General features: G+C 46.5%; 1 protein-coding gene across 1 annotated transcript in view; it reads left to right on the top strand.

Annotated features, from left to right (window-relative positions):
• Positions 1–370: 370 nt before the first annotated feature.
• Positions 371–27,472, top strand: part of NOTCH3 (notch receptor 3) — a 68,129-nt gene continuing 41,027 nt past the window's right edge. Inside the window, exons 1-4 of the mRNA XM_084838432.1 lie at positions 371–604; positions 15,441–15,522; positions 26,258–26,400; positions 26,592–26,927. Coding sequence (XP_084694558.1) covers positions 508–604; positions 15,441–15,522; positions 26,258–26,400; positions 26,592–26,927 — 658 coding nt within the window. The 5' untranslated portion in view covers positions 371–507. The remainder of the gene's footprint in view (positions 605–15,440; positions 15,523–26,257; positions 26,401–26,591; positions 26,928–27,472) is intronic.

A 27,472-nucleotide genomic window follows, 5' to 3' on the forward strand; every position in this document is an offset into this window, starting at 1 on the left:
GTTGGCCTCCGCTAAAAGCCACAACAAGCCTCCCCCAGAAAGCGAGCTCGCACTTCCCTATAAGCATCCAGATGTGCATGTATGTTGTGTTGTAAAGGGAGGGGCACCGCCCCCCCCAGTATCCAGATCCCGCTGAAGGGCGGCGGGAGCGGGGAGCCTGCGAAGTCCTGCAACAGGCCACGCTCCCTCTCCGGCTCCGTACACGCTCGTTCCCCCGCGCCCCCTCGGCGTGAAAGCGGTGGGGGCCGGTGGGGGGTGGGAGAGAGGGAAGGAGGGAGCGTGGGAGCCGAGCCGAGCCAGGCCAGGCGGGCTGGGTGCGGACCCCGCCCCCGGGCAGCGGGGTCGCCCCGCCCCGCTCTCACTCCGCGAAGTTTCCCAGGGTCCGGGAACGAGTAGGAGGCGCCGCCGCCGCCGCCGCCGCCGCCGCGCTTTCGGTGTCTAGCTGCAGCCTGAGCTCGGCCCCTTCCATGGATCTATAGGGCAGCAGCGGCAGGACTGGGGGGTGGAATGGGCTTGGCGTCCCGGCTCGGGGGCCCGTGGCGGGCATGGCTGGGCTGTAGCCTGCTGGCCATCGCCCTGCTGGCGCAACTGGCGCTGGGAGTAGGTAAGGAGCTTTGAGCTGCTGCGTCGGGCCGGGTGGTGGGAGTCCCCCCTCCCCGCGGCGCTCAGGAACTCTGTGGGTGCACATAGGGAGGCCCTCCCCCCCCGCTTTCCTGGGACGCTGGTAGGCTCGATCACGGGCCTCTTCGTTTCCTCTTTTCAAACTTCTGTTCAAACTTCGCCGGAGCATTTTAGAGCCCTTTCGCCCTTTTCTCGGTGCCTTGAGCTGCAGTCCAGGCAGTGCGGGACCCTTAAGTTATTTTCCTTGTTCTCAGATAATTCCTTGACCTTTCTCCCCCCCCCCCCCGAGAAGGAGGGGAGGGGAGGGGAAAGGGTTACTGAACCGGAGTCCGACCACAAAGAAAATAAACGATCATTGTTTAATTCCAGATTGGGGGAAGGGGGAGAAGAGGCAGCGATTAGGCTGAACCGGCTTGGAGGGGAGGGAGGGGGCGCGCGTAATTCATCGGCACTGATTTGAGCTACAGGGGAAACAATCTTACACTTTTTATTTACTTGAAGCAAACTTTCTTCGCCAGCCCGTTCCAGCTCCCCAACTCGGAGCAAGTGAAAAAGCCGGAGTGTGGATTTGGGATCTGGCTTCACTCTGTCTTCGCGGCAACCTTCCCTCGCCGTGGCTTTCTCTTTCTGCTTCTTGCAAGTGCGCTTTTACTCGGCCAGGCTCGGGAAGGGAGACGCTTGATGCTGTAGTATCCCATTGAGGTTTAGAGAGCGTGTGTGTGGCGGAATGTGGTTCTCTGTGGTATGTGTCTGTGTTCAAGAAGGTAAACGAGGAAACAAGCATTAAGGTGACATGCTTGTTGTGCAGGAGTGTAAATGGAAGGAGTTGGCAAACAGTATATTCAGAACTTCATGACTTTGCAAGTGGTGTATATGTGTGTACACACACACACACACACAAACATATCTTTGTAGGGGAATAGCGATGCTGAAATGCACAACAGTAGGATATGCAAGTCACACTGGTCTCTGTGAACGCATAGTTACTTGACTGGGCACTGAATTTGGGGGAAAGCTGTGCACATAGACACATTTATGTGACAGGCTTGTGTGCTGTTGTGGAGCATATATTTACATTTGCTTGTGATAGGGGCCATTAGGGGGTGATGTACGTAAGATTCATGCACACACACACACCCACACACACACACCCCTTTGGGCTTGTCATGAAACGGCCTCCTTGAATGGTAACACTTGAGTTGGCATTGGATTTGATGGTGCTTTTGTCGTGGTGCATTGTGCGTACAGGATGGTGAGAGAAGGGTGTTGATGATTTGGGCAGATGTAGTAGCAGCTGTCGCCCCCTTGCCCCCCTCCTTCACATTCTGCTGGATGTACAAACTTTTATTGTTGCTGTACGTGACTCCCAATAAACTGTCCAAGGGCCATTCCAGCCAGTGCACTTAGTGTTATAGCCAATGCATGGCTGCTTCAGATCCAAAGAAACTGGGTCTCTGGCTGGCCTAGAAGTTGCAGATCCTTGGTTGTGGAATTAGAAAGGCATCTTGGAACATGCTAGGGAGTGCACAGCTCAGCAACTGAGCCAGCCAGTTCTCATGCTCCTGGGGAGTTGGAGTGGCTCAGTCTCCGATGAAACCCATTTCTCCCCCCACCCCCCAGCTGTCTTTTTTCCAATTTGTGCGCTGGGAATAAATGGTGATGCAAACGGGAGATAAGATGATTTAATTGGGTGTCATGCAGCAACTTGCTTTGCCCTATGTAACGTGCAGCAGGATGCCAGGGATGAGATAATTGCTGCGAAAGGTAAATAGAATGTAGGGCTATTATTCAGCATGGGTTTCACTCTCCCATGAAAGCCATCCGACTGGTTTGAGGAAGCCGGCCTTGCTTATTACAACGTTCCCAGCCAGCTGGTTCTGCAGTGCGTGGGAATGTGTAGCTAGCGCTGTGCATGAGGCCAGGATGCTGTCGATTGTGGATGCCCAGGAATATGAATCCCCTCCTCCCCTCCCCGCCAGCTTGCTGCTTGGCTGGACATAGATGGGCCATTGTTCTTGGTTGAGCAATTCCACCGCAGTGCTGCCGAAGCTCTGGCGGTCTTGCGCCAGACAAGGGCTTGACGCTGCTGCTTTGAGCCACACTTGAACGTTTTTAGTGACTCTAGAGAATTTGGAATAATAGTGCTGAAGTGACTGGGGACCCTTGTCCTTAAGCCTCCCAGAACAGTGTGTAGAGGGCCTCGAGGACTAGGTGGTTCAGTGTGAGGGGCAAATCTGGCCAAGTTTCCTGAGTCTGAACTGGGAGGGTGAGATATTTTTTTGCTGTGGGCTGGGCTGTTCCAGATAAGGGTCATTCAAGGGCTGGAAGTGTGTCTAGTGGGGGAGAAAATAGTCTGGGATTAGCTGCATATGGAAGTTAGGGTCTGGAACTTAGGCCTCATCCACCTCCATGTCTGCAAACCAGACATTTTGTCTCTTCCATGGCTGTTGGTTCTTTTCTGCCTGGCTGCACTGATAACAATGTGATGATCTGTAGTAAAGTGCCTCTGTTGATGAAGCCCTCATCTGAGGGCAGCTTCACATGATCAGGTGCACAGGAGTTCCTTTTACTGCGATTTGGCCTTGGCTTCCCAGCAATGTACACTGCATGTCATGACATGGAAAACCTGGATGCATGGTCATTGCATGCAGATTTTTTGCCTTAGTTCCTTCTGTGTAGAAGGGATTTTGTGACACACGAAGCATCCCTTCCTATGGCATAGCCCTTTCCTTCTAAAATGGGTGAAATCCATTGCTAATAAACAGTAAATCTGAGTCTGGAATGTATTCATTTTTCAATCAGAACTATGGTTGTTTGGAAGGAGCTATGAACATTTAAATAAATGCTCACCTTTCTTTAACAAAAAAAATACGTACCAAGCTACACAGTTTGTGAATTTACTTACAGTGCAATCCTGTACATGTCTACTCAGAAGTAAGCCCCACTGAATTCAGTGGGACTTACTCCCAGGTGAGTGTGTATAGGATTTCAGGCTTAAAGTCATACATTAATCTGGAGATTAGTGGGACTGATTCTTTGAATTTAGTTTGCACACTAAATTCAAAGCCTGAATTCAGCCCTATCCCTTTCTCTTTTTAAAATCTCTTTTCTGGAGTTGGGAAGGAGACCTTCCATGCCTACACAGTCTCCAGTTCTGAGGCTCCATAGAGGTTTGTGCTTTTGCAGGCCTCCTCTGTGTGGATCTGAAATCTTCTCTTGTTTTTCCAGCTCTCCCCTTTTTAGGGGGGAGGAGCGGGCATTTTATTCTTTCTAGAACTGCCAAAATGTCACCCCTGACAGGTCTTCCTTGGTGCTAGTATGGAGGTTTTCAGTGGGTGTTACCCTTTTTGCTGACAGGCTTCCCTGTCTTCAGCTGTATTTGGGGCAGAGGGGTGTGTGTGTGTGTGTATGTTCGTTCGTATTCCTGGTTTTCTTTGGTGCTGAGCCCGTACCTGAGCAATGGTGGGATGCATCCAATCCTACTGACCCTCCCGCCTTTTATAGATTCTGTGAGCTGAAGCTGTCTGTGCTCAGAGCAGAGAGTTGTTGCGATACAGCAGCTGCCTCCCTGCTGCAGCCCCTCCAGATGTAATGGCAGGCCAGCCGCTGGCCATTCAAGTCTGTGCCCCTTTATTCTGCCCACATTGCTAGCCAGTTAACAAAGGTATCGCAAAGGCAGCTGGAGAGGGCTTGGGAAGAGCCCCTCTGGAGCTTTGCTGTATGCAGTCACTTTGGGGGCTGATTTTTTCAATATGTACCCATGTTGTTGGTGTGGGGTTGTTGTTGCTGTTGTTTTTAAAAAATCAGCCTGGGATTAAATGTGCTTGTGTTGAAAGCAGTCTCTGAGTCCATTATGTGCATGGATCCTGGTATTTTTGGTTGGTTTTTTTTTACCATGCTGCTGCACAGAATGGTGAAATTAGGATTGGTGCCCACCATGGAACTTCCAGATGACTGCCTCTTCAACATTCAATGTGGGCTGGTGAAGTGAGGATGGAGTGAAAATGAGTGCAAATGTTGGTCATGTGACTTGGGCCTAAAGCGGTGGCAACCCCTTGTCCTTTCATTGCCTTGCAGACCCTGGGGGGGGGGTGACTGACCCCTTTGGGGAATCGGAATGGAACCACTGGGAAGGGGACATCTTGTTGTCCTTGCTATTTAGGCACAGTCACTCTTAGGAGATGGTCACTCACAATCTCCCTGTCTAGGCAGAATTGTACTTGGGCTGTGCAGTGGTAACTCCTTTGCAATAGAGGGACCAATTCCATGTCAGCTGGCTGAGATAAGAACGCCTACAATGCCTGGCTGTGTTACAGCATTATAGCCGCATTACAGCTGGTAATTATACGACCTGTATAATGTTAAGGTGCCTGAGTTTTCTTGTTTCCCCCCATCTTTTCTTTTCCTTAGTTATCCTGTCCTTTTAGATTGTAAGCCTGAGGCAGGGACTGTCTGGTATTTATTAATCTTTAAGCTACTCTCAGAGCCACATAGTGGGGAATGCTTTAAATAAAGAATAATTCTTCTCTTTTCTGTCCTGTGGTGGGAGTTGGTACTGCTGCTGCCAGGTGCCTTGCAAACAGGTTGTGGGCATTCCATGTATATATTTTATACAAGCATGAAAATTGGTATTGGGTGCAGAATTCTTCCTGCTGTGAAACTCAGTGTTGGTTCTTTAAACCAAGCTTCTAGCCCTTATGGTTGCAAAAATAGGGAGGGCTAGGCAAAGCTTGGCAATGTTTGAAAAACTGGAGGAGAGGCTGAACAGAGCTTCCTGTATTCAGGAAATGGGGCTTCGGTGCCCTGAATAATTGTTTCTCCCTCCCTATGACTAAGAATGCATTATACAAAATGGCTAACACATGCAAATTTGCTCACTTTGCATAATTTATCCAAGCCATAGTTTTCAGTTTTTCTTGGCTCAGAATTTAATATACCTTGGCACAGAATTTGTATCTTCTTTTTTTAAGTAACGAGTATATGCAGTCCTGTTTATGAGCGCCTGCCAAAAAGGGCCTGAAATCACTCAACCACACCCTACATGGTAACCGAGATATGTGGGTGGTACACATGTCCTGTGTCATCTAAATGTTAAAGGAAGATGGGAAGTTGTGGAAAAATTTTCCTGGGACTCTTTCTTCCATTCTTGGATGGTTGTTTTGAGAAATATTCCTGTAGTAGGTCTTACTGTGTGGGGAAAGGCCAGTAGTGCTAGAGAGCTTGCAACATGCATGTTTGTTGCGGTCAGGCAATGGTTTTCAAACGTTCTCCCTTCAGGGCATCTTTCCTCCAGTGCCTTGTCTGCTGAGTAACCCCTAGGTGCCTTCCATGTGCCAAGCCCTCGCATGCTGCAGAGAATTCTGGGATGCACACTCTCTTCATGTGGGGCCATTGGCTAAGCCCGTTGAGCTTCACTATCATCCTGCATTAACTGAGCGTGCACTAGACAATGCACCCAATACTCCCCTGCTGTGAGCAAGGGAATTGGTAGTGGTGGGCAAGGGGTCTTTCAGGAACGTTTATCTGCCATTTTGGTTCTTCTCATTGAAGAATCCCTTGGGTTCCCTAGCCATTAATTCCTCATTAGTGCTTACTCCTCCTAGAACGGGGAACAACTGCAGCACAATCAGGTTTCCACTCCCATAGAAGCCTGTGCAGGTAGAGGTTTACGCACATAGGCTTCTATGGTTCAGATATCCATGGTCAACCCATGGACACCAGGAGGTGATGAACTCTGTGACCGTGGGGGCGGGGCCAGCTGCACTGCCCCTTTTATTGGGTGAAACCCTTCATGCTTCCGTCTGTCATTCTGTATCCCTATGCTGGGGCCAGATCACAACTGGTATTTCTTGGAAGGGAAATTGTTCCATGATTTTCTTAGAGGTCATATTGGGATGAGTTGGGAATATATGATAGTACTTTCAGAAAATGCTATCAAGTCCCATCTATCCCTGTAATGCAATATGCATGAGCAATGCTCCCTTCTGGTGGCTTGAAATGGGTTCTTCAAGTAGCTGCCCATGCTCAGGAGAGGTCATAGAGACAGAAAAAACATTTTCTTTCCAAAGGCTCAATGAAGTGTCTAAAATGCTTCAAACCACAAGTATGCATTTATAAGCAGGCTTCCAAGATGAAGGTTTGTTGGGAGGGTGACATTCTGGCTCCAGAAGAACTGGATATCTACAGTAAATCAATACATTGAGAGAGCATTTGAATAAATCACTAGATCTGGTGACCTTCAGATGTTTTGGACTACAGCTCCCATCAGGCCCAGCCAGTACAGCTAATGGCCAAGAATTCTGACAGCTGTAGTCCAAAACATCTGAAGGCCACCAGCATGGGGAAGGATGTTTTAGAATCTTGTCCCCCAGCTTCAGCCATGCCTAGAAAAGGAAATGGAACAGGGTCTTTGCTTTTGCTTGGAGATGGCCAGGTGGAGGCCCAAAGTGAGATTCACCCTGCAGTGCATCTTTCTACCCAATACTCATCAAGGGGTGGTAATACTTTGTGTCCATCATTTCATTTGTAAGGAAAAGAAGCCATGGAATTCTATATGTAGATCATATCAGTCTTCTCAAATTGATAGCTTGAAAGGCACAAGTGCCAATGTGTCTTTCAGGATGCACATTTGTTCCTCGGGACCCCTTCCTCCTGTTTGATGACCTCATACTGTTGAAATGCACGTGCTCCATACCTGTGTGTCTTCTATTGCAAACTTAAACATGGGTGGACTGTGTAATAGAGGAGCCACATTGTTCTAGCTCCTCTGGTATCTGGGTGATAGAGTGCTTCTCCAAGAATACAGAAGTTTTAAGCCAGAAGCTTCACGGAAAAAATGGGTTTTGAGTTGGGAATCCCCGCTGGAGGAAGGGCTGGGTATGAATGTAAAGTTTTGCCTCCTTTGAATGCCAGATCCTGGCTGCACATTATGTTACTACTATCTGGGAGGATTTAGTTCTGAGCCATTTGGTGGGTATCCTTTTCTGTGATGGAAGAAACTTGTCAAGCCTGATGTCAAGTTGAAGTTGCATAACCCATGGTGTGTCATCAGGGACAGGCCACATTTCAAAGGAACTGTCTGGTGTTTAACACAGTATTATGGCCTAGCTGCTGTGGTGCCATTAAAAACTACTTAATTTGTCAAGGACACAATGCTGGTCTTCATGGCATAATTTGGGCCTTCTTGGTGAAGAGTGGTCACCTTACCCCTTTCAGCCTATTCTCCCCTCTATTTTGAAAAAAATAAAAAAGGACTATTATGATTATCTTGCAGAATGACAAGTCCCCACCTAGCCAGGAAGTCTACAGACATGTCCCTCTGTGTTGGTGACAGTTTCACAATTCCAGCTCCATAGTGGTGGTATTGCACTTTTATATTGCAAGGGTATCCAGAATGTTCACTGCTTGCCTTGCAGTGAACACTCTAGTGCTGGTCTGTAGCACATGGACACACAGTGGAATACTCTAGGGTGTTGAGTAATGCCAAAACTGTGGGTATGTGGGGCTTGCAGGAGGACTGGCAATCCTTTTCTGGGGAAGGGACTATTAGAGGACACCAAGGTGAAAGCAAGGAAGGCTGCCACAGGTGACAGGTGTGGCCGCCAACCAGTGTTTGTAGGCTAATTGTGGAGAACCCATGTGGAATGGAGATTTATTTATCTTTAGGGAGCGTTGCTTATATTTCTGTGTTACGCTTTATTCTCTCTCCTATTTAGTGCTCAGTTGTTTGCTAGATTAGTTTATTTGTACTGTTTTATTTGATATTGTATGTACTGATATTTATCTGCTAACATTATGGCTATTTGTAATTGTTTCTATTGTATTTTTGAATATTGTTATATTTATTGCTGTTGGGGTCACAAAGAGTCGGACATGACTTAACGACTGAACAACGACATGTTGTAAAATTATATTCACTGCTGTTCATTTGTTATGTTGTGAACCACTTTGGGCACAATTTTGCGGAAAAGTGGCATACAAATAAATAGATGAAATGTTGAAAGGGGGTGCATTTCCTTGTGTCTTCAAAGACATGTGAGTCTGGTGTGCAACTGTGGTGTAGATACAGAAAACACGTCTGCCCTACAAAGCATGAACTGGTTCCAAAATAACGTGCAGTTGCTTGACACTTATGCAAAGGGGGGTTGCAAGCTGTAGGTCAGTGATGCAAGCATTCATTCTGAAGATGAGGGATTGCGGGCACACTTGCATAACTCCTCTAGAGACAACAAGGTCCAGAACCACACAGTCCAAATTGGCAGCACAAGAAAAAAAATCCTCGAAGATGATCTTGCAATGATCAGGGGTTATTGTATGTTACTCCATGAAGTTGAAATATGGGTATTAGCCCTAACAGTCTGACAACACTAACTATAATGAAACCGTCATTCCAAATATCAGTGGGTTAGATACAGACATAGTCATACTTAGAGTAGACCTATTGAAATAATGGGTCTACTTGAAATATGACTAAATCTGGATCCAACGTTGTATACAGGTATGTCATGGAATTGAACAGCTGTGGTTGTATATGGTGTGCGTATGGAACAATACTTTTATCCATTAACATACTGAGAAGATGAGCTAATTTCTGGTGCAAGGAATGGACAGGTTTGGAATACTGGCAAGATATCAATGTGGATGAAAGAGTCAGCTTTGTACAAGATATATAGTGTTTCTTCCTCTTCAGGGTAAAAAAACATGACATTTTTCCTGCATTTCAATTGCTTCTCCATTATATATCCTCTTGAACATCTCTATGCCCAATTAAAATGAGACCTGTATTAATTAAAAGCCAGGTCAAGAGAATTCTGTATAACTGTGTCTTTGATGTTTTATTTTTAATTGGAGCAACTAGTAAGACAGGTGTCTGATCAGGAGACGACTCTGAGCCAAGAGCCAGAGATTGCAAATCCCAAGAGGAGGATGTGCTCTTACTGCTCTTCTGTCACCGTCAGGCGGCCTTTCTGGCAGAGTGGGGTATACCAGTTACCATAAATCTGATTTCTTTGCCAAGGACAAGATTTCTTTGCTTTTTCTTCCACACCAAAAAACAGGCATGGCAACTTGAAGCTTCGATTCAGAGTTTTCCTCCATTCTGTTCTCTTGACTGTAGCACAAGTGTGTGCAGAAAGTAGATCTCCAAATGTTTTGGATGTCAACTCACCGCTTTCCTGACCATTGGCCATGCTGGCAGGGGCTTCTGGGAGTTGAAATAGAACCACCCTGGTCTACTAGGCCTTTTCTCTGTACACCTGAGCCCAGAAACAGGGCCCAATTAGCACATGGGAGTGTTGGACTTTGGTCACTACTATCACTGTAGCCAATATTAGAAGTGGCCATTTCATCCTCTATTAAGAACTAAGCTAACCCCAGTGAAAGCATCAGTGCCTGCCTGTTGTTTGTTTCTGGGGCTACAAATGCCTGACTAGCCATATGAATGGTTACATCCGAAAGATACTCAGAGACTACCAGCTAAACAGCAAAGCTGTCAGCCATGGGATAAGAGAAACTGCTGCTTTTGATCTCATAAAGGACAATAGCCGTAAAAATACTTTGGCAAAGTTAAATATACTAAATTAAATCCGGCAATTTCCAAACATAGCATAATTGAACACAAACTGGGAGTACAAACCATGAGGCTTCTCAGATCTAGATTGTAATGATACTGTTGTTGAGGAAAGAGGGGTCATCAGGACAGAGAAGTATTCACTTCTCCAAAGTCTCAAGGAAGTGTCTAAAATGCTTCGAACTACAAGGATGCATTTACAAGAAAACTTCTGTTTTTTGTTTTTTTTTACAGCAAGACATGTTTGATAAAAACCATTTAAGAGAAAGTATTGCACTGTGGACTAACGTGTCACAAGTGATCCAGTGAGGCTAGGAGATTTGCCCCTAAATATAAGGTCTGATATTTTTGCTGAGATGCAGTGCCTTTTACAAGATATGTGGGTAGGCCTGTGTACTTTGTGTGTGTGTGTTTTAAAAAAAATCTGTGCCAAGACAATCCACATTCTGTGCAGAATCTTGCAGGTTCAATAAATTATACAAGTCAAACAAATTATTTTGCCTGGCCTTTCTGCTAGTTGTGGGGAAGGGCAAGGTACTAATGCAAGGTACTGCAGCCTTGCCGCCTGACTACTGGAAAGTCTAGTCTGCCTTCCCTCCTGGCTTTTCTCAAGTTTACTTGAGAGAGCCAATGTGGTATAGTGGTTAGAGTATTGGACTGGGACTCAGGAGGCCTGGGTTCTAGTCCCTGCTTGGCCAAAAGGCTCAGTGGGTGACTTTGGGCCAGTCACTGACTCTCAGCCTCACCTGCCTCACAGGGTTGTTGTGAGGAGAAAATGAAGAGGAGGATCATGTAGGCTGCTTTGGGCTTCTTGGAGGACAGGCAGGATATAAATGTAACACATTTACACATGTAACACATACATATGTACATACCTACATAATACTTCACAGCCGTAAGAGTTAGAAATTTGCTTTTAAGACAATGATTCCTAGGATGCTGAACTCCACAGACAAGGCTGAATTCTCAACTTGTGTAGCTTGTTTATGCAGACTTGCTGACACAAAGAATCCTGTTCTTTTGTACGTTTGAAGTATATGGATAGCTTATTCTGGTCAAATCATTATGGGGCAAAGTACCCTATATCCCTGTTTAAGAGGGGAGATGACACTTAGGATTTCCTTCACACTGTTTTTGTTATTATTAAATGCTATTTGCATGGGTAGAACAGTGCTGTTTGTCAGTGAGGAAGCGATGGGATGGGGGTGAGAAGCCAAGATTCCTGGCATCTAGCCTAGCCCTGCAAAGAGCATGGGGATTAAGTGGTCAAAGCAGTAGGAGCCAGGGCTTCTCAATTGTAGTCTCTGGCTTTTCACTGCCTTGATGGGTGACCTCTGCCATTTCTTATTTCCAGTGGTTCTTTAAAGAGCATGAAACCTACTTGCTTTCCAACTTGTTTCTGGATGGGCTGATACAAAACCAGAGCTTTTGGGAGCAAATTTCCTAGGCCTTTGGGGAGACTAATGCTGATTGATCAAAGGGGTTTTGTGGGTTGCTTGTGTGCAAGGTCTTATCTTTCTCTTCGAAGGTAGGAAATCAGGATTCTTCAGATTCTGAGAATTCATCTCCTGCCATGCGGTGTCTTGGGAAGAGGGGTGGGCACACAGGATTTGGAATATTTTGTCCTTGCCACAGTGGCACACATTGTATATATATGAAGGAGGTGTGATAACTTTAGTTTGCTGCACTGTTTTGACAGTATCGTCCTAGAGCAGCCTGCCTCCATCTAGGTTTAACTCTGGCCTTTGGAGATAAGGTTGCAGGCAAGAGCTGAGCACTGTGCCATAGAAGCGGGGCCTACCTCTGGGTGCTTTTGCTTGGATTCTGAAAGGCCTGTGTGTGTCAGAATGTTGGTTGCAGAAACTGTGTATGGGCATATGACCTGCATGTTTTCTGAGTATGAAAGCATGTGGGGATGCATTTCACTGGCTCAGACCTGGATTTGCACTCTGGAAAGGGGGAAACAGGAGGAAACTGAGGGATTGTGTTGCATCAGGAATGTGGTCTACTGAAGTCCTTACTGGCTGTGTGTATTGTACTCCTGTGAGATTGTGTACATATTCACATATGTGATGTTACATATGTGTAAGCATGTTTGGAAGGGTGTGTTCATGCCTCTTGGAATTTTGTAGGACTCCATAGGAATCTCTGCCTTTGTCATATCCTGACACAAGTGTTTCTGCACATGTGTACACAAGCAAGGGTGTTAGGAATACTGTTCATAACTGTGCTTGGTAGCTGGCGTATGAGAGTGCTGCTGCTTCGTTATATATACACACATGTTCACATACGCACACATTTAACATACGTGCATGTGTGAGAGACTGACTGACTAAAGACCCATCTGTATAGATTCTGGTGACGTGTTTGCTCTCGGAGTTGTCAGGAGCACCCCTTTGTATGCACCCTGTGCTAGATGTGTAGTCAAAGTTTTGGGATTGGTGAAAACTACAGCATGGGGTCTTTTAATATAATCTGTCTACAGGGGGTTACAGAGAGCACATTTTGCTGCGGTACTGTTGCTGGCTTTGCGTGCCGACAGAGTAAGGGGCGGCAGGAGAGGGGGGAGAAGCATTGTCTGGGACTGATCTGTGTGCTGGGCACGCACTCGGTTACAAGTGGGTCTCTAGAAAATGGCTGAGAGTGAGTGAAACGCCTGGGCCCCAGCTCCTTCCATCTTCTCTCTGCTTGGAGAGGGGAGGGGTTTCATTCTCCGGCCTCCTGCTCCCCAGCTGTATTTTCCTCCTTGAGTAGGCCCGGAGCAGCACTAGTGGCGCCTCTCGAATGAGAAGGGCTTCTTTTGGGAATGGATGTCTCTCTAATTTCGATCCTTTCATAGGGCACCCCACTCATATGGTTGGCAGAGATGGGTGCCTGTGGTTCTTTTCCCTAGCTTGGGCCCCATCAGGAAATGTGCTTTGCTTAGCTTGGGTAATTTACTAATCGGCTCCTCCTACCTCACTCATGCTGACACATTGGAGGGGTAGGATGGCTGCAGACTCCCCTTTTTCTCCGTGCAAATTTTGTTAGGCCTTCATCCTTCTATTTCAGAGGTGGGGGTCTGGGAGTAAGGCTCTGCCTTTGCAGGCTGTTTTTAAAAAATAGCCTCCCCATGCAGAGACCTGTCTACACAGGATCTATGCAGACTGAAGCCACTTTCAGCTAGCCCTCATCTGGGGCCCTTTTAGGGACAATTGTTGTTGGAGGAGGGGAGTCATCAAGCCCTTTGGGAACCCTCATAATGCCAAAGAATTTCCATGTCCCTAAGCTGTTGGATGTTGGGTTTTCTCGTATGGAGTGAAGTGAGTCTTCAGGAATCCTGCTGCAAGTTATTAGATGCTCCCGGTCTCCTCTGGAATGGGCACTGCCCCCATAAACTGTTGCCTTCCCCCTTCCTGGTTCCATGTGATATGAGGCCTTCATGTGGCCTTAGGGCAGGGGTTTGAACTGGGCGTATTTGTTTCTGCTCTGAGGGAATATAGTTAACTGTTCTAGTAAGGGCTGGCAAAGTGGCCAATGTCTTCAGCCTGAAGTATAAACTTCCCATCTAAGCTTTTTGAGGACTGGCATCTCCTCTTTGATATTGACATTATTATGATCCTGAGTGGGAAGGATGCAGCCCCCAAGTTGATAGGAACCCTTACAGTGTGAAATGAGAGAATGCCTGGAGGCATTGTTCCCCCCTCTTATTTATTTGAGTGCATGTGTATGTGAACGTGCACGGAAGGACAGAAATGGGCCATGGGAGACTTGCTTGCCTCTTCTAACCTGTGGTGGAAAGTGTCAGGAGGCAGATCTGGTCCATAAGGTGCCATCCCTGCTAAAAATTGTAAGTGAAGACTAGGTGCAGGTCTGGAGTTTCAGATAGATCCCTGTGCTTGCTCCTCTCCCTGTGGGATCTGTGCTTTGTTTGCCCACAAAATGCAAGTGGGAGGGGGCTATGAGGCCATTTTCTCCAACCCAACAATTTTGCAGATTGACCCCTTTCTCCGTAATGTTTGATGGGGTTCTGCATACCTTCTGACCTTCAGCAGTAAAACTTGCCTGTAGTTACTGGGTAGTGCAGAGGTTGAGATTATACTAAGTGAGCCAGTTGAGCCTACTTGTGGCTTGTGGGAAATTCTGGCTATCCCTTCATCTGTTTTTGCTGCCCTATTTATATCTGTTTTAACTCATTGTCTCATGTGGTTCTGTGAAGATCCATCTGCAGAACATCAGTTTTCTTTCTTTGTCTTATAGAGATGTAAAATTTCCGGAAATTTGAAGCCATGAGAAAAACCCATTTTCCCCCTTCAAATCTCTATAAATTCTTGTGAGTGTGTGTGTGTTCTGAAGCATCCCAATAGCAGCTATTAACTATTCCACATTCCACATATGATCATTTTAGCAAGGAAGATTTCCTGTTGTGGGACTCTGGACAAAGCTTGTGGTGGCAAAGTTTGCCCTCAGTCACTGTTGTGGCCTTGTTTAAATAAAATACATAAAGCTTTACTATGAGGAGAAAAAGAGAGAGAACGGACCTGGGCCTTAGTTCGGTTGTGCTTTGTATGCAAAAGGCCCCAGGTCTCTAGGTGGGGTTAAGAGAAAATCCTGTCTGAATCCCAGGATAGCTGCTGCTAGTCAGTGTAGCCCAGCCTTCCCCAACCTGGTACCCTTCAGATGTCTTGGGCTACAATTCCCAGCATTCTTGACCATTGGGCATGCTAGCTAGGGCTGATGGGAGTTGGAATACCAAACATCTGGAGGCACCAGGCTGGGAAAGGCAAGACAACACTGAGCTAGGTGGACCAATGTTCTGACTCAGTATAATGCTGCTTCTGGAAAACAGAAAGGTGAAATACATCAATTCAGACAAGCAGTGGGCATGAATACAAAATAAGAGTTGCCTCTTGAGATCAGATCATTTACTATCCTTTCCCAACCTCGGGTCCCCAGATGTTGTTGGACTACAGTTCCAGTCATCAGCAATTATGGAGTTGTATTATAACAACATCTGGGGACCCATGTTTTGGGAAAGGCTGATCTAGACCAACTTTCTGTGGCCAGCATGCCTTTGGAAGCTCATGGCATGACAGTGATGGCCATTGCCTTTATTATTCCTGCAGCAGCTTGGGGATGTATGTATGGGGCTTTCATTGAGTGGTTGTGACCAATAACTATTGGTCTGTTCTTCATAGCCTGGGTATTATTTCACTGTTCTCCACTGACGTACATGGCATGCTCTAACCAAGTTCCTTTTCTTTCCCTGCAGCCCTACAGTGCATGGATGGCAACAAGCCCTGTGAGAATGGTGGGACCTGCATTGTTTACTCCAACGGGATTCCTGCCTGCATGTAAGTGATGCCTCTACACAAATTAGACTATGGGTTCAATAGCAGTTAGAGTGTTGAACCAGCTTGGGGGTTTACTGAGTCGGGCCATTTGCTTGCAAAGAGCAGTCTGGTCATGTAATTTGGGAGCTGTGAAGTTGTCATTGTGAAAATTGTTGTTTGGACTCAAGTGGGAGAATCAGTGAGTTTCGTTCATGTGATGCAGTATACCTTGGGAAATCCCGGGCCTGGAAACTTTTCATGAACTACAAGGTGTATCTTAGTAGCATTTAGTGGAAGGGATGCACACTGCGCTAGTCCTGTTATAGGTGACATGCTGTGTCAGGAACTGGAATGAATAAGACCAAAGCATCTTTCTCAGCTGTTCCATGCTAGGCCCGTGGGAACTGGGAGGTGTCCCTGCTGACTGGTGCACATTGGCTTCCACTGTATATTTCTGACAGCTCTACAACTGGGAGCCTGTTTGCTATGGGGCATTTGAGTAATTTGATCCCAGCATCAAATTAGAGCCAGTGTGATGTAGTGGATAGTGTATTGGACCTAGATTAAGGGAAGCTGAGTTCAAATTCCTGCTCAGCCATGAAGCATTTTGGGGTGGGGGGAATCTTGGACCAGTTACTATTTAGCTGCCTAAACTACCTCATAGTTGGGGTTGTTGTGAGAAGAAAATGGGATATCCCCTGTCTAAGCCATATTAAGCTGCTGGGAGGAAGGGTGGAATAAAGATGTGATAAGCAAATATCTTATAAGGGGGAGGGGAGGGAAAAAAGTACTAGCTTTCTGGGTGCGGTAATATTATATTAATATAATAGACCACAGGGCCAAAACAAATGAGATGCAGAAGATCTCCGTCTGGGTGGTGTAGGGTTTAACCCTCTCCCCATTCTCCAGTCTAAATCCACCCAAATTTCTATTAGTTCCTCAGCAGAAAATACACAGGTTATAGCAGTTGTGGGGGTGGGTGGCTTTGGATCAGGAAAAGGATCCTCCACTCAAATTTGGAGCACTCTGCAGCTGCCTTTAGGTAAAAATGAGAACTCATGGAGACTTGATCACAGAACTTCTGTGCCTCACCTGTTTTGGTTCTTGTCTGTTTATAAAACAGCATATGTCCCTAGCTATAATTGGGTAGCTATAATAGGGATCTGTCAGTGTGGGTGCCTGTTGTTTTAACAGGTTTGAAAGCTGCTAGGTCATCTCATCTTCTTGTCCTGGCTAATATTTTGGCAGGCTGAAGAGTGGGAGAGTACTTTTGATTCAAAATGCATTGTGGATACTGCCAAAAGTGTTCAGGACTGATTTTTTTTATTACCTTTGCTATGATAAAGTTTAAAAGGGGGAGACCATCTAGGTTGACTGGGTGACAGAATTATAATGATTTCAGCACTAGATTACATTTGTCTTCATGGTTTCCTGTTAGTGAAGTCACATGACACTGGATGGTGGTCTCTCTCTCTCTGAGGTTTTCTGGCAGTATTGCATTTGATGGTCCAAGGTATGGACCTGGATTTAGCTGAGCCTGAGATTCTTACTCGTCCTGCTTCCTTCAGTGGCTTCTCCTAGTGGCAGGTGTATGAGCCAGTGCTGTGAGTTCCTAGCTTGGCTTGGTGCTGGCTGTGTTGGAATCCAGGACAGGTGGATCTGTCTGCAGCTGCCACGCCCAGAACAGGTGAATCACTGGGAGGCGCAGATGCCTGGCCTGGATCCCTGGATGGGATGAGATAGGACAAGAAACTACTAGCAGTCTGCTGTAAGTCCTGATCTAGAGTCCAAAACCAGAATACTGCCACCCAGCACTGAAATAGGCACTTAGCCAAGCCCTGTGGGGCTCTGCGAAAGTAGTGGGGTTTCTGGGGAACTCTGGATGACTTCTGCTGGGGGTTCATAGGAGAGGAAGAAAAAGGAAGGCAGCTCTTAGCAGCATGGTCTGAAACCTGTTGAACAGGTTGGGTGGGGAGGCCTGGGAGTGCCCAGTGCTGAAGGGAAAATGCTCTCCTCCTCTTCTTCTTTTCCCCCTCCCCCACTAAACACCTGCAAAGAGGCCTCTGGAAGGGGCGGTCACCTTTTGGCTCTTTCTGCTTGGGTTTGGCAATGCCCAATCCAGGGAAGTGGACAATGGGTGGTTCTCAGTTTAGTTTTGCCTCCCCCCCCCCCCAATCTTGTGGCTTGTGCCTTGAAGAACAAGGTGGGGCCAGGATTAGGGCTGTCACAGTCACTTTCAGAATGAATATGAATAGACTGTGCTTGGGAAATGGGGGCTGCAGCCACCCAGAAAGGGTGAGCAAAGAGGAAAACTGAATGTTTCCAGAGCTGGGGGTGGTGAGGCTGATGGGAATACTGGACTAGGATGGAAATGGGATCAGAATGTTGCCTGATTTGAGAGGTGGGGCAGCTGGGTGGGAGGCTGCAAATGTTACATGGCCATGAAATACAGATTGCAGGTATTAATACTGAGTTTGATAGTTGCCACAGAATGTTGTGTATCTTGGTTTTCATTTTTTAAAAAAATTCTTTATTGACTTTTTATATACAAACAATATAATTAAAATTTGTGAATGATAAGAACTCAGAACAGGAACTTCAACAATAAAAAACAAAAGGAAAAAGATTAAATATATATTTAAGGTGACAGGGGTGGGGTGGGGTAAAGTAAACAACAACCTTAAAAATGTATGCGCCATTTCTGCTAAGCACTTTGAATCTGGAGGGAATTTCTGCACTCAGCACAACTTTCTGTCCCAGCCTTTGATACTTGTTCTTCTGTCCCTTTTCCCTCACAACTATTGCTTCACCTGTTCCAATCACAAAGAGAAAAAATAAATATAGGAGAGTCACTTTACTGCTTATACCTAGTGCAAATATGCCCATTTAATAATGCAGATGTGCATATTCATTTTAACTCCAGAAGTGTGTTTTCCTGGGTTTCATAATTCTGGATTTCTCTGTTTTGAATTATAGGGCTGAGGGGCTCTCTAGCCTTTTGTTGCTGTTCAAGAGTTGGGCAAACTAGCATGAGAAGACTTGGCTCCCTTGGGCTACAATTCTGTGCCTACTTTGGGGGGAGCAAATCCCATTTAGCTCAGTGGGACTTACATCTGAACATTCACTGAAGTAGGCACTGTAAGATCTCAGTACCCCACCATTCTGTTGCAAGACTGGTGTTATACTTTTGTGTCTTCTGTCTGTAACAGTGAATCCATGATACAATGCCAGACGGCACCCTTGCATGGATGCCATCCCTGCTGTCTCCTGGAGCAGGTAGTTTCTTTGTAATTTTTGATGACTAATCATCAGTTGTTTGGGATAATATCTTTCTTGAACTTCCTTTTAATTGGGGACCATAAAAGAGAGTGTATCTCTGTTGCCAGCAGCAGGAGCTGCAGTGTTTACACCCACAGTGTATTTCATGCCTCTTGACTTCCATATCTTGTTTGTCATCTAAAGATAGCAAGAACTGATTATTCCAGATAGCATTCAAATAATGGTCTAAGGAATAGCCCCTCCCCTGCCCACCCACCTGCAATCAACTTAAAGAGTGTTTATGTGATTTTAAAATCAGGAAAAGGCAAGTTTCTGCACAAGCACAAATGTAGCATCACTATTTACATTAGAATTTAAGGAGGCTGCTTATCCATAGATCTGTTCAGGCCAGATTTCCTTTGGACCAGATCTACCTTGTCATTGCTTTGTGTTTATGTGTTGGTTTCATGGGAGTCTCCGCTTGTATGGCTAATTAGTGAAGTGGGGCCATCTTAGGGCCAAGCCAGATGTGACAGATGTACATCCTACTCGCATATTACGCAGGAGATGGTGTGGGGGGGTTCTTAACAGAAAAAAGTGCACATAGGAGGGGATGCTGAACCCTCCTCTCCCCATGCCTTTCCTCCTCATAGTTTGTTACTCCATCCACTCCCCACCCCGTTCTTGATTCCAATACAGAAAATGAGGCAAGAAGAGGAAAAAGTGTCTCATTGTAGCCCTTTTACTTTTAAAGACCCCACTCCCCTTGCTTTGTACACAAGTGGGGAAGACATGTGAAAATAAACATGTGTCTGCCACAGTTGTGACTAGTTTGGCTGTTAGTGTCAGATTAGAATCCCAGGCCAGTGATTCTGTTGTTCTGTTCTCAGAAACCTCGCATCCTTATTGGAATTTCCTTGCCCTTCCATCCTATGTAGCATTTTGTTGCCATAAAGTGACTGATTCCAGGGCAACTGGAGGGAGCGCAGAAGAAGTAGTAAGGCAAATTGTTCTTGATGTTGCAGCCCAAAGAGGGGCTATGACAGTTGGTGGTTCAGAGGAGCTCTGGGCGTCATCTGGAACAGGGGCAGGCAGACATAAGGCTTGTGGGATATACTTTTCTTTATTAGAACTCTGAAATCTAGCAACAGGAGCCTGGGGCAAAAGACATACCCTTAGAATTAAAAAAATAATTCTTAAATAGAAGGTGCCCCTGGATTAAGCTCCCATAATTGGGAAACTGGGTTCAAAGAGGCACCATGCTGCTAATAAGTGATAATGAACCTTTTAGGCCCTGGAAATGGGAATATGGAGTTTGTGGCTCCCCTCCCTCAAACATCCGTAGCAAGTAGGACTCCAGCTCTGCTTCACCACTGTTAGGATAAAGGCAAGAGCAGTGTCAGAGTAAGATATAGCATTTCCACTCTTGGAATGATGTTTCCAGCTCCAGTGTTGTGAATTGGTACACCTGGCTTTGGAAAGGGGAGCAGAAGGGGACATAGCAGTGCTATCTCCACCCCCTCCCCAAATGGCAATTTTATCTGCTTCCGCATGGGGACAGGGACAAAAATAATTACTTATTTATAATTAAATAATTACTTGGAAAGCAAGGCACTAGAAACTGAGTGCAGGTGGACAGAAGCCTGGGAAAAGGACATGGGCGCTCAGTTACCCATTAGAGTTAAGAACAAGCCCAGGAGCCCAGGAGAGGAAAGGTAGGGCGGGTGCTGGAAGAATGTCTGTGCTCTGTACCTCTCTGCTTCACCCTGTGTTGCTTCCTTTCTGCTGACTGTGTGCAAATTCTCTTCGGTGAGATGAGGTGGCAAAAAGCTGCTGTTTTCCTTCCTTGGATGGGTGTGTGAATGGGTTCTGCCTGTAGTGCTCCCAAGCAGGCCTCAGTCATTCAATTTTGGCATAGGGCTGCAGGCCTGGTACTACCGCCCGCGCAGCCCTGGGGTAAGGGCTGACTCACAGAGTGTTGGGCGACGTGCGCAGACACAGTTGGTGATTCAAAGCCCCAGGGGAGAAGTATAAAAACCTAGCTCTCTTCCCCGGATGTGAGCAGGCAGGGACATGGTGCCAGGGCTTGGCTCCCAGTGTCGAAAGAAAAGGCTTTCTTATTTGGGGCATCTAGCCACCCCACGTTGGTAAGTGAGATTGTCCTCATAGTGCCCTGAGGCAAGAGGGAGTGCTCAGTAGATGAACAAGGTGCTAACTGTTGGTGCAGGGCAATACTTTGCTGCAGGCCTGTGTTCTCCCTCTGTGCCACCAGTTGCAGTCCCCTGCCACTAAGGGCCAAACTAGATGATATGTTAAAATTGCCTATGCATTTAAGGCGTAATCCTATGCAAGTGTAGACAGAAAAAGTCTGGCTGCGGGATGCTGGGAGTTGTAGGACTTTATTCTGCCTAAACATGCATAGGATTGTGCCCTTAATGTGTCTTGTTTTTATTTTAAAAATAACAGCGGTGGCAGGGGAGGATCAGGATTGGGACAATGAGGAGGAGATTTAACCATTTCACCCTGTGCTGCAGCCCCAGTGAAAATCACCTTGCTATTTGCCCTCAGAGGAAAGCTGGCTTCCTTCCTGGGGGAAATAGCAGCTTCAAGGGAGAGTTTGAAGCTGCTATAGTGACTATAGTAATTCGCCTCCCAGCGTGCCCCTTCCTCAGTCAGCCTACATAGTCTAGATTACCCTTTCTTAGCCTGGTGCCCTGCACTTGGATTGGACTATTACCCCCATTATCCCCAGCAGCATGGTTATTGACATGCTGCCTGGGGATGATAGGAGTTGCAGTCCAACACAGCTGGAGGGCACAAGGTTGGGGAAGCCTTATCTAGATCATATTGTGTGCCATAAACAGAGAGCAGATGCCTTGCAGTAATGTGCTGACAGAGCAAATATTTGTTTATTTCTAAAATTTATACCCTGCCCTTTAATGGGCAATTGGCATTCTCAAGGTGGCTTACAAAATAAATAAAACACAGAACAAATAGCTATGGATGACTTGAGCAATGAATCAAGCCTCATTGTCAGGAGGAAAACATTTCTTACCCAGTCCCTAGCCAATCTGACTTGTGGAAGTGCTTTCCTGACTCCAAATACAGGGATCAATATGAGTGTCCTGAGCATAAGCCCCAGTCTCCCCAAGGATAATTTTTCCTCTCTGCCAGGGTTACAAGGAATTGTGCCTACCTCGTTTGGTCTGGCCTCTTCCACCGTTAAAAACCCCCAAACGCTGCCAGCCTAGAAATAAACTTCACCCAGTCTAGAAACACCCTGTGTAGTGGAAATGTGGAAGACGGTTGTATATCAAGGAGCTAGTGGTGCATAACAATTGTTCTCTTCCGTGCCCCAAATGCACATGAGAGCCTAGCTTATGATACACGGCTAGCCTCTCATGTGCATTTAGGCACGGAAGAGAACTATTGTGATGTACCACTAACTCTTCAATATGCAGTGGTCTTCCACATTTCCTCCACACTGGCCATCCCTTTGAGAGCTATAAGCCATCAGGAAGAGGGACGTATACAGGTTTACTGCAGTCAGTGAACAGTAAGTTGGTTCTAGGGCCTTCTGGCCCATGTGTTTCTGGGTTCAGTCAACCTAATCATAGAAGGAATGATGGGAAATTTCTTGGCTACATCTGGACCTTGACACTTATCTGTGGCTGTCTTGCCTGAAGTCTCTAAATGTATATTTAGAGGCTTCTGGCAAGACAGCCACAGATAAGTGTCAAGGTACAGATACAACTGGTGAAGGAAGGAAGGAACGGTTGTTTGAAGGAGAAGTTCATGTTTTAGTTCATTTAGACTCTAGATTGATGGACCACTAGAACTGGCCTACTTTGAGGGTCCAGGCCTGGCTGTCGGTTATCTGGGCTCAAGCGATTATGGAAGGGAGGGAGGTGGATCTGACTTGGACTAAGTCCTACCCTGACATGAGAATCTGAGGGGATATAACTTGTGGGGGTAACTATTTGTTGTGGCTTAGCAAGGCAGAGTGGATTGGCTTGAAAAGTAGGCCTGTCATGGGAATAGGCACGTTTGCTGAAGAGACACATGTAGTGTTTTGTTCACACTACTTCCTTGGGTGGATGTTTTGAACCCTCACTGCCTGGATTTTCACCAGAACAGGATGCACTTCTGTATATTTACAGATTTATTTTTGGTCTAAGAAATCAGAACTGTGGTGAGCAAGTGCTAGTAGAGTATTTGGTTACTAAAGAATAAACAACTAGCATTTTATAGCTAGTACTAAATCTAGATTGCTTCTATTAGCTAACTGATTTATTTAACAAATACATAAACTCTACAGATCAGACAACAGAGTCTACCAGTGTTTCCCAGTTCCTTTACAACTTATGTATATGTGTGTGTGTACACACACAGCTGGTTCACACCCTTGAGAGTTACTGGCAGCCTTCCACTTAGATATCAGTCCTTTCACTGCTTCTTGTCCTCTGATGGGTGCCTTCTCCTCTGGACAGGTACTGCTGGGCCACCTTTCTGGTCTCCCTTCTTCAGGCTCAGGATGCTCCAGTGTCCCTCCACTCGAGCAGAGCCTCCGCCTTGATTGTCAGGCAGGGCCTTCTCCGCTTTCAGACAGAGCCTCCATAGGTTCCAGAGGGATTGCTCCACAGCTGACAGTGTTCATTTGTCCTTTCCCCTCTCTCTCCCTCTCTTGAGTCCTCTGGTTACCATGACAACTGGAACTAGTCAGCAACCTGCCTTTTGCCCTGGGTTAAGTTTTAGTTGGCCACCACTCTCACAAGATTCACTATACCCGCTTTAGATTCGGGCTGCAGAGAACCTCTGGTCAGTTGACAGATCCTGGAGTATGGCTGGGCTTCCTTGCTTGGGAGGCTGTCGTTCTTCCCCATGTGACAGCGAGGAGGTGCCACGTAGTTTGGTCGGTCGTCTGATCCCTCTTCGGGTTGCAAGGCCCTGACTGTTGTCTCAGCCAGTGCCTGGGACTTGCTGTTCAGGCGCGGGCCAAAGAACAAACAGGCTTTCTGGGTTGCCATGGCAATGGTAGTCTGCAGGCAGAGGGTGGGGGAAAGAGCTTTGAGGAGACTGCCTTTGCAGGGATTGGGAGGCCCTTCTGAAAGACTGCAGGATGGCCAGGGATTAGGGAAGGGAGCTGTGTAATCCTTGCACAAGCATTACTTGTGCCACCCATCACCTTCCCATTGCCCTTGGAACCAAGTTGGTGGAGACCGTTTGAGAAGCATAAGCCTCTTCGTAGTCAGCTCTTGGATTGCACAGGCGGGAACTTGAGTTTTGAAAACCCAGGGGAGAGATCTGCCTCTGTGTATCTCTTTCTTTTCATTACAGTTTGGATTGCTCTTTCCTCTGCGCTCAGTGGCCACTTGTCCCTGCTTTCTTATTGGGTTCTCTTTGTGTGTGGGCCAGTGCAAAGTTCTCTCCACCTGCTTGTCAGGGTTTGAGAACATTCTGCCCTCAGACAGTTGGCCAAGAACATGCTGGAGCAAATGGCAGCTTCTGGCGACCAGAGTGATGTTCCCCCTCGGTTGGTTCAAGATTGAGCTGGACAGTTATGGATATTTGGGCCCTGTTAATCATTCATTATCTGTAGCTTGCCTGGGTTCCTGAGCCTGGCCAAAATATTTTTGTCTGGCACTGGGAAAGAAAGCTGGGACTTAAGCAACCTGAGGGTGGGGTGGATACGTGGATAAAGTCAGTGGATGGAGATCAGGGGGTGTGAAAATGGCTGAATTTAAAATCACATTCTCCTAACTACTAAAAACTCCACTTTTCTGAGTTAGAGCAAATTATTTATACTTTTCTCCAGAACTGTGATGCACCTTTAGTTATATATTTATTAATAGCATGAAAGCTGAAATTTTCAAGTTTCTGCAAGAGCTGCTAGGTTTGGCATTTGTAGACATATTACGAGTTTTGGTCCCATAAGAATTGTGCAGGCTCCTTTGTCCCTTGATCTAACCTTGTGTTCTGTCTCTGGGCAGTACTGTACCATATGAAAGAAGGTGCCCAGGCCAACCAGAGATGTCGGGCACCATGACCATCTCTCTCCAAGCTAGACTTCAGCTGTGCATCGACACTGTATGAGTTATTCTCAACATATTGGAAATGGTTTAATGCTGAGTTGCTTGCCATCTGTATAAACATCAGACCCATCCTTAGGCCACACTTGGTTGTCAACTTCCCCCAGTGTTTTGCAGTGATCTTTGCTGACAAAATCTTATACTGGGTGGGGAAAAGTCTTTTTTTAGATCTGCCTGGAATTTGTTGGTAAGAGGAAATGGTTGGTTGGAACCTGACAAAAGGCCAATATTTAAAATAACTATTTTCAGCTTGGCAAAGGAAGAGTGTGGGTAGTTAGTGAAATTTGCAGATGACACACACTGGTGAGCTAGGTTAGTGCAAGCTAGAGGAAGTTGTCTTCAATAAATCGTTCCTCAGTGGAGGAAAAAGTCAGGTGTATTCTAAGCCACTGCAGGCTCCTAAGTTGTTTGGGTAGTGCTCCAATTTCTAAGAGATTAGTTGAAACAGAAGAAAGGGGAGTATGTGACCTGGTGAAAAGTGGGCCTAACTGCTCATTGAATTAGTTCATCATGTAGGCATGACAGAAACGCACCTGCACTGGTCCCTATATCAAAGCTGTAGTTGGCAAAACAATTAGAGGCTTACCCTTCTGCTCTGCTCTGGAACAACTGGATATTCAGGGCTTCTTGCAAAAGGTTGATGCTGGCTGTAGTTTCAGAAAGGAGGCCATGCCTGGTAGTCCTGCCTTGGATCCTTTGCTCCACACTCTGTCTTCACCATTTTTAATGCAGTTTGCATGCTGCCTCCTGGAGAGATAAAATCTAAGCCAAGGATGGGCAGACCTTAGGCTTGAGGGATCTACTCTTGTTTTTAATTAGAATCCTGAGTTCCACCTGCTGGAACTTGGTGCAAAAAACATTAAAGAATTCTGAGCCCAGGAATTTGTTTTGAGTACCAGAATTGAATGGAGCTTAGAGTCATTCTTCACACAGATGCACTTCTGATAACCTCGAGGTTTCTTAATTTCAGTAGTTTAATTTGGGGGTGGGATCATATTACTGTTAAACAATTGGGAGTCAGAAATTCTTACCAATGTACTGCAAATCACCTAGAGATCTACCAATAGATCCAGATCTACCTTCTGCCCATCCCTGATCCAAACAGTCTACAGCAGTGGCAACTTGCATACAGATTTTTGGAGTACCAGGCTGCTTCCTGATTGTGTTCCTTCTCCAAAGCTCTCAGCTTCCCTACCCCATTTTCCTGCATGCAATCTCCATAGGGATGCCTTTATCATCTTGTTGCTGCTGCTTCCATCATATTTCCCACATCCTTCACCTTTCCAACAACCCTCCTGATAGTTGTAAGGTTTGGGACTTGGGCCTTAGAAAGCCACCCAGGATATAATGGGCACAAGATGTGCCAGATGTCATCTAATAATGTCTCACTTTCTCTCTTTCTGTGCCAGATGCCAGCCTGGACTGATTGGAGAGCACTGCCAGTTTCAAGACCCTTGCCACCAGTCACCTTGTGCCAATGGGGGCTCATGTGAGAGTACCCTGCGTGATGGCACTGTGCACTACCAGTGCACCTGTGCTAAGGGCTTCCGAGGTGAGGACATACAGTATGGTGGGGTACAGAGATGTTCTACAGGCCTCTCATCTGCCTGGCAGAAAATTACCCCACTAAGATGGGAATGCAGGGAGGGTGGGCCAGATTATAGGTGAGGAAATGGGTCTTCTGTGGGAAGGCCAACATCTTTCTGGGCCCAGAGGTCACTAGGTACTCCATCTTCCATTTAGGTCAAGACTGCTCTCTGTTTGATGCCTGTGCCAGCAAGCCATGTGTCAATGGTGGTCGCTGCACGAACTGGAACGGCCGCTACAATTGTACATGCCCATCAGGTTACCAGGGCCGCAACTGCCGCACTGATGTGGATGAATGTCGGGTGCTCGGTCTGTGTCAACATGGGGGTACCTGTCTAAATACACCTGGCTCCTTTCGCTGTCAGTGCCAAACTGGCTACACAGGACAGCTCTGTGAGAGCATTTCCACACCTTGTGCGCCCTCTCAGTGTCTTAATGGGGGCACTTGCCGCCAGACAGGGGAACTCAGCTATGAGTGTGCTTGCTTACCTGGTGAGTGCAGAACTTGGACATTTTGTTGCTTAGCTGTACTGCTGGGGTGGGGAACCACAGGCCCAGGAGCCAAATCTGGGGTCCCAATCCAGCCCTCTAGGGTTCTCCAGTTGGCCATGTCCCCTTCACCTGGCCCCACTCCTTTTCCCTCAACCACTAATCCTTTGGTGGTGTCCTGACTTTTGTGCAGTTTTTCCCCCATTCTAAAATGTTGTAATGCTCCCCTAAGGCTTAGTTACTGGCAGTAAGAGCTTTTATATATTTGTATATAAAATATATATATTTGTATATTTTGTAGTTTTGGCCCCACCCCCCCTTGCCTTCAGTCCCACCCCCCTGGAATGCAGCCCCCAAGAGCTTCTCCAGAATTGAATTTTGCCCTTGGGCTGAAAGAGGTTCCCCACCTTTGCTCTACTGCATGGGAGTGGTGTGGAGTACTGGGCAGGTAGATTCAGGGTGAGAATATCCCTTAGGGCTGTTTTATCTTTTGTTTGAATGTTTGTATTTTATGCTTTTAATGCATTGTACGCTGCCCAGATAACTTT

The sequence above is a fragment of the Heloderma suspectum genome, chromosome 2 (assembly GCF_057233095.1).
Source record: "Heloderma suspectum isolate Gila_16-S chromosome 2, 16-S_ref, whole genome shotgun sequence".
Lineage (NCBI taxonomy): Eukaryota > Metazoa > Chordata > Lepidosauria > Squamata > Helodermatidae > Heloderma > Heloderma suspectum.